We start from the raw sequence: 12,101 nt of genomic DNA on the forward strand, positions 1-12,101 counted from the left end.
ATATATATATATCTATATATGCAACCCCCTCTGCTGCTCTTCAGTCACTTTTGACCCCAAAATTTTCTGTTTTGAATTTTTAAAAATCACAGCTTCATCGGAATGATAGGAAACTTGGTAACTTTTATGGCATTTGGAATGTGAACACAAAAAAAAACAAACAAACAAAATAAACAAACAAACAAACAAACAAAAAAAAAAAAAACAATTGAGGGCATGATTTAAGCAGGCTAAGTGGTCGTAAAAAAAGAATTACGCTTGTGGTCATTGGTCAAAAATGACCAACCATAGCGAATGTCAACAAATCTACAATCTACAAATCCATCACAATGCAGGACAATGAACACAGCAAAATTATAAGGTGAAACTCTAAAACAACAAAACCAACACATCCACTTATACACACATACAAGCGTACAAACACACTTATACACACACCTATGAACTAGTAGCACAGCAAATATGTTAAATAAAAGCAATAATTCAACTACAATACAATAAAAAAGTAGACAGCAAAGAAGGGGTTACACTTTAAAACATCAACAGTGCAAAACAGGCATCCACTCACACACACACACACACACACACACACACACACACACACACACACACACACACACACACACACCACACACACACACACACATGCATGCACACACACACATGCACACTCAAATGAATTGGTATCGCTATAATCATATAGCCAAACAGAGTCAGAAAAATGAAATCAGATCAGACCCAGATGAATTAAGCTCTAATAAAACATTCCTGTTAATTTTTGTTAAATTGTTATAGAATTTTAATGTTTTGTGTAACAAAATCCTTTCTCTGTGTTCAGGTTTGACTGTAGTAATAATAATTCAAAATCTGATGCTTCAAATCAACATTTAAAAAAAAAAAAAAAAAAAAAATATCTACATCTTTACAAAAAGTTGTCGGTTTTGAGAATGTCTAAATATATATCTAAACCCACAACTTTATAAAAAACAATTATTTTATGTCTATAAACAATTAGAGAATGTATTGTCATTATACTGTATATAGAGCTATATAGGAATCCATGGGCTAAACCATGGCATTGCAGATGTTTTTCTTATTTTATTCCCATCAGATGGCACGATTCTGGTGTCAAAAACTGGATTTTAAAGGCAATACTACATTAATTGAAAAGTAATTTAAAAATACATAATTTTATTATTGTCAATATGAAAAAAAAAACCATTGCATAAATATTCATAACATGAAATTATCTCAAAATACAAAAGAAAAAAAAAATATTATAAAACAAAAATATGTTACATTAATAAATTAATTACATTAACACCAGAGGGTTAAAACAGTCACTCTTGAATAAACCCTACATCCTAAGCACGCTTAAGATTATTAATTACAGAGCCAAGAAAAGAACAACATATATTCTTAATGATACTGGTATTATACACTAAAGCTGCAAAAATGAGCTGCCTAACAACATTCTATGAATCACAAAAACACACCATTGGGTACACAATCAACACTTTTGGGAAAGCTGCAAGGGAAGTAACCACAACATATGATCTGGACAGGAAGCTGCTACTGCTACTGCTACATCCACAGGAAGTAGATTCGATCTGATCTATGTGACTGTGTGAATTGAATTTATTATACCTGGTATCATGTAATCACTGTCTCTCCTTTCAGATATTCCAAGATGGCTTTAATGATAAAAATAAAGTTAATATCTTAGAAGCATAGCAGGGTTTTACATGGTGCTGCTATAATGGCTAGCACTGCAGTCAGCAGAGATCCTTATATTTTTATGAACGTGTTTATGAAAGTTTTAAAAATATAAGTAATTCTGATGTATCTCTGGCTTTCAAGACTGATTACAGAGGACTTATTCTTGAGTTTTGAGTTATTTATAAATTGGTAACCCTTTATTTAACCCTTGGTTAATATGCGCAAAGGAAGCTGTAAAAAATAAATAAATAAATAAATAAATAGTGCATTAGGATGATATAGACACATGTCCTCTTCCAGCGGATTTGTTACATCTTTAGTTGATTAAAATCTCTTAATTATTGCCCTGATGGTGGAAATGAGGTTTTTTAGTGCTTTAGGTTTTTTTCTTTGATGGATGATTAGGTGAAATTGACCTTTGTCTTCCTCATATTTAAAATCCTGTGGAACAAGAAGTCATGGCTGGACAATTTCATGCTCCTAGTCACCCTGGTGTGCTTAAAAAAAATAAATATGAATGGGAATATACTTCAGAGACAATTTACTCATAAGAATTTCTAGGGGTGCCAATAATTGTGGCAAATATGCATTGAAGAAAAACATTTATTTCATCATGAGATTTTCTTCCCATTTTGAATTGTTTTACTTCAATGATAGGTTAGAATTTTGTGAATTTTCTTTAATGAAAGATCAAAAGAATAAAACAATGCAGATTTATTTTTATAGCCAACTTTGCTCATATTTACCAAGGGTGCCCTCCAATAGAACTACCTTGTTTTCTCAATAACGCCTATTTGTTGGTTGAGGTCAATTAACTCCATCAGCTGCATCTGCAGCGTCTTCTCTCGGCCCACAATCTGTTTGATGAAGACATGCTGAAGAAGGTCAAACACACTGGGCCTGAGCTCAAAATCCTTTATCAGACACCTGAAGGGGACACAATCGAATGGGAGAATTTGTGTTAAAATGTCCAAGATATCACATCAAATAGCAACTGATAAGGACCAGATTGAGGAAAAACACAAACAAGCTAAAGGTTGTTGAGATGAATTCGGTTACGAAAAATGTTCTGGTAAAACAGCAGGAGGATAATCAGAGTATTACGAGGCATTATGAGACACTGAGGCATGGCTCTTTATGAGAGTAATTAACCTACAAAATCAGTGTCAAAAAGAAAAACGAACAAAACAACCAGCAAACTTTGTATTTGCCAATGCTGTACATATAATTACAAACCTGCTTTACTCACTTGCATAGAAAATCATTAAAATCGATTGACCAGAGCTCTGGTTGGTGTAGGGTGGGTGGAGGATTTCTGTATGGAGAAAAACATTTAAACAGACAAAGAAAAGTGTGAGAGAGCAATGAGGAGACAACCACTCACAGCAAATTGATCCAATTCATTTCAAAGGAAAAAGGCACTCCTTTCACTTACTTGATAAGATTATTAGATTACTGCCTAAAATCATCTGTTGTTTAGATGAATCATTTCAAGCACAGACCATATAAAGTATGCAGAAAGAAAATTGTATATATACCAAACTGCATACCTGCATATGCTATAAAAGAGACTGCGGCAAGTTGTCACTTATGGAAGAACTGTAATTCAGAATTATATAGCTCCAGCAGTATTTAGCACTGCGCTCGTGTTCTGTCTCCTGTTTGTATTTCCACAATGTGAAGGTAAGGTTGTATGAATTTTGCTATTTAAATTATTATTAAAAATCTGCTTTTTTTACATTATAAAAACTGAACTAATCAAAGAAATACATTACAATAATACTACTGTATTGTAAAGTAATTTTATTTTACCTCATTTCTGTCACAATATTCTACTTAGGAAGCACGCAGGAGGCACAAGAATACGAAACAGGCTTTAATCCATGGAACACAGGGAATATCAATGCAGGAGACAGCAGGAACGTAATCAACGTAACGAGTAGACCCGACAAACAAGAACTGAATAGACTAGGGTTTTTAAATGCAGGATAACTGGGGAAGAAAGAGACACACCTGGGATCAAATTAACAAAATCAATGGAAGACAAAACTGGGTCACATGGGCAAAAACACACATAGACAAGTTCATAATTCTGACATAATGCCCCCTCGCCTGGAGACGATGGAGGGAGGAGCCAGGGAGAAGACAGGAGGAGCCCAGAGCAGGAAGAACATAGCAGGCCCCAGGCCGCAGCCATAACAGTGGCCCAAGGTGGAGCCGACGGTGGGGGGGAGCCATGGAGGAGGAATGGCCCGCCGACTCCAGGGGGCCGACTAATGACGGCGGAGCAGGTGGAGGAGGAGCCCAAGGTGGAGACAGAGAGTCAACAAGACAGGGGGATGCCGAGGATCCGGGGGGCCAGGGTGGAGCTGAGGGCTCTGGCGAACGAAGCAGATTTCCAGAGATCCACGGCGGAGCCAGAGAGACTGAGTACCAAGGTGGAGCTGGTGGGACGGAGCAACTAGGTGCAGCCAGTGGAGAGAAGTCCAGAGGCGATGGGGGGGGTCGATGCCCGACCAAGGTGGAGCCGGAGGGACGAGGAAGCCCGGTGGAGCTGACGGATAGATGGTTGGCAGTTAAGGTTAGGGAGCTAGGAGCCGTGGTGGAGCTGCTGGGCCTACGGGCTGAGGTGGAGTCCGGGCCTTGGAGGCTGGAGGTGAGGGATACTCTGACGACGCTGGAGAATGGCCGTCTCACGGGGGTCGCATCGCACTGATCGTGGGCTGAGGGCTAGCAGAGGGGCTGCCAGACGACAGCGGTGGAGGAGGCTGGAGCGGGTGGGAGGGTGTTTATTTTCAAGGGGCGGACATTTTAGGGCACTTTCTAGGAGCAGGTACTGGAGGACACTTTCTAGGAACAGGCACTGGAGGCCCAGAAGCCCCCAGCCCCACCGAAGGGCTGGACGAGGGATCAAAGGACAAAGGAGGGCTGGACAGGACCAGCGGAGACAAGGGAGAGAGGAGAGGGGGCAGTTCGGTCTCCAGTTCAGACTGCCAGTCTATCAGATCCCCCTTCCGGTTTTGGCACCAATCGTGCTCCATACTTGGCTCACCCTCAGCCACAATGCAGTGGGTGGAGCTCCATTCCACACTCACACCGTCCATGGCTCTCTCCCTTGAAGTGGGCACTGTAGCCAGCTCACGCACCTGGTCTGATGGGTTGGGCTCCATATCCGGGGCGATCCTCCACTCAGTCGCTCCACATTGCCCCGGCTCATTGATCGCGGCAGTAATGGGCTCTCCATCATCGGTGGGCTCAGTCTGATGCTCCGCACCGTAGGTAGATGGTGGGCTGTGCACTGGGGCTGGAGTGGATTCGGCGAGATCCTCCTCTGGGCCAATGGTGAATGGCGATCCATTTCTCACCAGAATCCACTTCACGAAGGCAGCGAAATCCGCTCGAGGGCCATCTTCAGACGACGGCACTCTGCATGCGGGGTTGAGGCTGGCATCATAGAACGAGCAGAGTGCGTCGTCTGGGTAGGTGGTAAGATAGGCTATGGCCAGAAACAGTCTGGTATGACCCTCGAGCGTATGCCCCCCTGCTCCAGCAGGAGGAGGAGGAGGAATTCGGAAAAAAACGGAAAACAAATGGAGGGGAGACACACAATAAACTGTTGTGGGTCAGGTCTTCTGTCACACTATGTTACTTAGGAAGCACACAGGAGGCACGAGTACACGAAACAGGCTTTAATCCATGGAACACAGGGAATATCAATGCAGGCGACAGCAGGAAGACACATCAACGTAACAAGTAGACCCGACAAAAAAGAATTGAATAGACTAGGGTTTTTAAAGACAGGACAATTGGGGAAGAACGAGACACACCTGGGATCAAATTAACACAATCAATGGTAGACAAAACTGGGTAACAGGGGCAAAAACACACACAGATAAGTCCATAATCCTGACAATTATTTAATTTAACAAATGCAATATATCAGTATTTCTCAATAGCTGCCTTATTTTCTTTTTTTATTTTCAAAAGTAAAAACTATAGAGGTTTTATTATGGTGGAAAACATGCTCCTAATTTGAAAAATGTATTGGGTCTATATGAATCATACAAATGTAATATTTTGGTTTTCTCTAGTGGTTCTCAATGTTGGTTTCAGACAGCTAGCACACAAAAGAGTAGTTAATCTTTCGTACAATAAACAATTATTTTTCATAAATTTCAAGTTGAGGAATGTTGTCACAATATTATTGGATTTTTTAATTTTATTTTTTTTAAATCCAGTAATTACTTTATGTATGTTTGTTTGTATGTGATGTTTTTTGATGTTTGATTATTTTAGTCTGTGCTTTTTTAAATTTAGTTGGAAAGCCACTATAGCCTATAATACACTTTAAATAGATATACAGTATGTTATGAAACATGGCCTGTTTGTTACTTTAGGTACAATATTATTCATATTGTTGTTGTTGTTGTTATAATTATTATTATTATTTATCATTCTTCAATCCATGCCAATAAACAGCCAGTTTCCATTTTTTACAATTTATCTCAAATGGAGTGACAACATGCCCCACTGCAGTCTATTTTTTTCTTTGTAATAACAGTGGAAATATTTAATATGGTTTTGTAGTGAAGATATTAAAGTTTGTGACTATAAAGAGAGAGAGAAAAAAGGCTAAGAAATATTCAATGAGGTAAAAATAGTGACAGCTATCCCTGTTTAAGGTTGCAAGAGTGAAAGTGACATTTTCAGTGAATTTGTGCTCATGTGAGAAAGCTTTGTCCGTGAAGGCTGCCAAAAAGCTTTTCCCTGTAAATGTAGATAAGTAAGCAGATAGACACTTAACGGTGTCCCAGAGGACCTGACAAGCGTTCCCTGCTGTGGAACAATAGAGCTAATTAGCCATCATTTGGTGTCCTGGTGAAGGGGGCTATTAGCAGAGGGAGAGCAGGGTTGAGGAGGTGTACTCCAGCCCAACGGCTAGCGCGTCAGGAGCACGCTCTGTGCCACTGACAGCGATTAATTACCCTAATGGGGGGCATACATCTCTGCTTATCACACGCTGCACCCCACACAAACAGCGGTTGTCAGACGCTTACATAGAAACGGCTGGAGAAACGCTTGGACTATTAAAGTGCATCCTTATCGGAAAATGCAGCAGCAAAAAATAAAAGATTACAGATGAAAACAACAAGTCTTCTGCAATTGAAAGCACATTGATAAGAGCACAGCATTCAAAATCCACAAGACAACAACAATAACGTGGGCTGGGATGTGTTTTGTTCTGGTAAGTCATATGTCACTAATAAAAGCACCAGATAGTACATAACCATTCAAAGGACTGGGGTTGGTAAGATTTTTTTAATGTTTTTGAAGGGAGTCTCTTATGCTCACCAAGGCTGCATTTATTTGATCAAAATACTGAAATGTTGTGAAATATTATTACTATCTAAGCAGCAACACTGTTCAACAACGATAATAATTTCTCTTGAGGAGAAAATCAGCATATTAGAATGATTTCTGAAGGATCACGTGACACTGAAGAAGACTGCAGTAATGATGCTGAAAATATACATCCGTGATGTATAAAAATGTCAAAAGAACAGCATTTATTTGAAATAAAATATCTCTTGTAATATTATTATTATTATTTTTACTTAATTTTGATCGTGATTAATGAATCCTTGCTAAATTATATGGAAGCCCTATTCCACCACAGAAACAAACACAAAAATAAATTCATACGGTACATACATACATAAATTTTTTTTTTTTTTTTATTCTCACAAAAATTTTTAAATGCAAGATAAAACAGAATTGTGACTGACTTTCTGACATTTAGTTTATATCTCACAATTCTCACAATTTTTATTTGTTTCCACTATGAAAAAAAGGTAATTGAGACCTTTAATTTTTTAAGTTTATATCTCTCAGGATTGCAAGAAAAAAATATGAGATTAAAAAGTCACAAATGGGTTTTTATTGATTTATTAGTTTATTATAATTGTTGTTATTATTATTATTATTATTATCATTATTATCATTCTGTGGCAGAAACAGGCTTCCACCGTATAAAGTATTTATATTTTAATGGAAGAATTGTCATACCTTTAATGTTGTTATATGTTAAAGCACTGATAACTGGAAGAGATTTATTAAACAGTTACTGAGAGTTTTGACTAAATTTCATCCATTTACATGTCTGTAGCATCTTCAGATTATGTATCATCTCTCTCACTGGATGTGTTTATTTCTAGTTTATTTTGGCCCTCAGCTCCTGTCCGCTGGCTAAATGTGTGTATTCCTGTCTGTTGGTGGCAGGGGGGCTGAACGCGGACGTGTTGTGCCCAGGGCTTGAGGCTTAGTCTGGCCTAATCTGGGTCACACAAATGTAACACTTAATATGTCATCAGCATGTGCCACTGGCCTAGTACCGTTCACTGAGCACATACCAGCTCTCGAACCCTACAGCGTCAGAGTCATTCCAGATCTCCTCTGATTCTACCCGAGGCAAAATCATTCAACATAAGAGACACAAGTTCAAACCTGGCTAATTGTGAGAGTGATTTATCAACAAAAAGTTGTCTCAAATATCTAATTTTATAGTCTACATTTATTTTTTAAAGGGGTCATCAGATACTGCATACACTTTTACAAGCAGTTTGAGCTGAAAGCTTGCCTAATAATGTGCTAATTAGCAAGTTCCATGATGAATGCGGCTAAAGTAAACAGCTTCTCTGAGAGCAGCTTGAAAGAGAGGGGCGGGGTCAGCAGAGCTAATTTGCATTTAAAGGAAAATGCTACAAAACGGCTTGCTCTGAAAAGAGCTGTTTTTGACGGTAAAAAAAAAAGTGTTTTTTACACTGTTATTGAGAAATTTGAACCAAACTGTTACAGAATTTTCATTAAGACCCTAATGAATCATATCAACTTGTGGAAATTGGGCATCCAATGACCCATTTAAATAAATAAATACATTTTTATATACATTTTAATATTAATATGTAACCTAAAATATACTTATACGTAAAAAAAATATAATAAGACCCTGAAATACTTTTATTCAGCAAGAATGCATTAAAATTATCAAAAGTGACAATAAAAAGATATTTATAATGTTACAAAATATTTTTGTTTCTGTTTATCAAAGAATCAAATGGTAAAATATATTTAAAATATATTAAAGTACAAAATATTTATTTTAAATTGTAATAATATTTTACAATATAACTATTTTAAATGTATTTTTTGATAATGTTGATGATGTATTTTTTTTTTTTTTTTAATAAATGCAGCTTTGGTGAGACTTTGAAAAACATTTTAATAATAATGTAGATCTAAATATAAAAATACATTTCAAAATAAATCTTAAGTGAAATATTTTGATTTTCTGATTTGAGATTCTAATGGCTGTGTTCCAGTTTTGTCACAATGCATTGCTTATTCTCAGTCTGGATGGGTGTGGGGGGTGTAAAGTGTGTTTTTTCTAATAAGAAGGAAAGAGAACACGAGAGAGACCCAACAAAGACAGCCTGCGGTGTGTACATGAGCAGTCACAAACATAACCACACCGCTCTGTGATTATACCCACCACCCCCATCACTGACTGCAGTCAGAACACCACTGCTCTGACAGCACAGCGCTCAGTGGAAGGATGCTCTGTGTGTGTGTGAGAGGTGTATTATAACACAAAAGTGCTGCACCATCAAGATGACACTAGTGATAACAGTTTCTGTTCTGAGCCTGAAAAAAGTAAACAATCACATTTCACCTTCAGACAGGTGGATGGAGAGAATGGAGACAAAAATTGCTTGCTCTGTTTCTTGTGTCCACAAAGATACACGCATTTCAAGAAACTGATGTACAGTACATTAAAGCTGCACTAAAAAAAAGACCTAAGAATGAAACCAGCCTGGCTTCTGACAGCTCCAAGGCCCAAGAAAAGCAGCAGTACTTTCCGCCTGCATACTAAAATCACAAATTATTCCAAAAACTGACACAAACCTGACCTTGTGGACTGTGAGGTCTTTTTGAATATTTTGTACAGTAGTCATGGAAATCAATGTTTGTGTACAACAAGTGTCACACCTAAATAAGGGCATCACCTTGGAATTTTGAAGAGAGCTCTCATTGGATGAAGATCAGCAAGGGGCGGGTCTCCATCACCAAGCTCTATGGCTGTGATACCCAGAGACCACACGTCACAGCGCTCGTCATACGTGGAGTCCAGCTGCTGCTCACACGCGATGACCTGCTCAAATACACAAACACAGTCATTACTGAACTGCAAATGTTTATAATGGACACTGACTGTTGAACAGTGTCACCAGAGCACAGAAATTCCACTGTTGAACAATATGTTTCACAAATTTTATTGCCATGTTTATTGATTATAATCTGACTGACATTGACAAATGACATTCACATTTTTATTATTTGTATATTAAAATACATTTTCCAGCGTATTAGGAAGAGTTAACTATATTTAAAGAGATATTCCACCCCAAAATGAAAATTTTGTCATTAATCACTTACCCCCATGTTGTTCCAAACCCGTAAAAGCTCTGTTCATCTTCGGAACACAATTTAAGATATTTTGGATGTAAACCGGGAGGCTTGAGACTGTCCCATAGACTGCCAAGTAAATAGCAGTGTCAAGGTCCATACAAAGTATGAAAGTCGTCGTCAGAATACTCCATCTGCCATCAGACGTGCAATCTGGGTTATATGAAGCAACGGGAACTTTTTGTAAGTGAAGAAAACAAAAATAACGACTTTATTCAATAATTCACAAGGTGGCGTGGATGACACAGAAGAGCATACACAGCATACGGTGATATGGAGTGACACAGAGGAGACCGTTGACAAAGGGATTATTGAATAAAGTCGTTATTTTTGTTTTCTGAAGACGAAACACATTTTTAGGGGTTTGGAACAACATGAGGGTAAGTGATTAATGACAAAATTTTCATTTTGGGGTGGAGTATCCCTTTAAGAAATTACACAAATTAAATGCTAACATGCACTTTATGTATTTTGTAGTAAAGAATGTATACAGTATGCAATTAAAATTGTTTACATAAAAAATGGGAATAGAAATAATATTAATATTTCTAATAATATGTCAATAAATATGTCAATAAAAGAATTTAATTCTTTTCAGAATTTAAGAAGTGTCTCCCTTTCAGTTCATCATTTGGAATACTGAATTGGAATTAAATTCAATTCAAAGAGAGTCGATCCTGGTAAAGACATTCTACGAAATAAAGCATTCTTTCACTATATAATTATATTATAATTATTTTTGTTTTACAGTAAGTTGTAATTAGAAATGCACCGATCAACTGGCCACCGTGAGTGAAGAAGACAAAGTTTGCAATTTGTAATACGAGTAGGGCCAAAGTAAACTGTAGGGGAAACACAGAGCACGCAGTGCAGAAATCAAAATAAATGAGCGCAACTGCACACAAAGTAACTCAAAGAAAGTTACAGATGCATACTTCAGTGAAAAAAAAAAAAAAAAAAAAAAAAATAGGTAAGCAACACGTTTCCCCGAATATCAGCATAATTGCAATGTGACACTGATTTTATACAATGGCAGTCCAAAAAAAGTTGAAATGAAGTGACTTACACTTTAGACACAATACTATTGACTGTTTTTGCTTAATTTCACAAAAGAAAATAGTTCCAAAGCCACAGCAGAACTGATGTGTGTCTCTGTTTCCCTACTAAATGAATCCCTATTTTTGGGATTTAACGAATTGAGTGAGTCAATGATTCAGTAACCCATTAGGCCACTTGCCTTCTGAATTAATCATCAATTTGAATGAATCAGTTGAATGAATTACTAAATGACTCACATTAAAACAACCATTTGCCGCCACCTACTGGTGGTTTCATATTTAAAGCATTATTTATTTATTTATTTATTTTTTTTAATTTTTTTTTTACCAACATTTCTTATTTGCATGTTCAAAAAATATTTCAAACATTAATCTTATCACATTATTTATGCCACCTCTGGTTCATCAAACAGTCTGTGTAAATACAGCTAATGCTTTTGTTTCCTCTGCAGCACAAAGACAGATTTTGTTAATACTGATTTAATTGGAAGGGTAACAAATCTACAGTGCCTTATTATTCTAACTAACTGAAAAAATGTAAGAAGTTGATGTGAAAGATGAAAAATACATTTAATAAGGTTAGGGGAAAATGCGCATAAATTAATTCATTCTTTCTTTCTTTCTTTCTTTCTTTCTTTCTTTCTTTCTTTCTTTCATTCTTTCTTTCTTTATCTCTTTCTTTCTTTCTTTCTTTCTTTCTTTCTTTCTTTCTTTCATTCTTTCTTTCTTTATCTCTTTTGTTTTCTTCGCTTACAAAAATTGTTCCCGTCCCTTCATATAACCCAGATTGCATGTCTGATG

General features: G+C 37.1%; 1 protein-coding gene across 1 annotated transcript in view; it reads right to left on the minus strand.

The window, feature by feature from the left end:
* The window catches only part of LOC109050412 (myosin-IIIb), an 81,710-nt gene that overhangs the window by 30,796 nt on the left and 38,813 nt on the right, over positions 1 to 12,101 (minus strand). Inside the window, 3 exon segments of the mRNA XM_042752053.1 lie at positions 2,491 to 2,646; positions 2,969 to 3,034; positions 9,783 to 9,928. Coding sequence (XP_042607987.1) covers positions 2,491 to 2,646; positions 2,969 to 3,034; positions 9,783 to 9,928 — 368 coding nt within the window.

Source organism: Cyprinus carpio, chromosome B24 (assembly GCF_018340385.1).
Source record: "Cyprinus carpio isolate SPL01 chromosome B24, ASM1834038v1, whole genome shotgun sequence".
In the NCBI taxonomy this organism is placed as follows: Eukaryota; Metazoa; Chordata; class Actinopteri; order Cypriniformes; family Cyprinidae; genus Cyprinus; species Cyprinus carpio.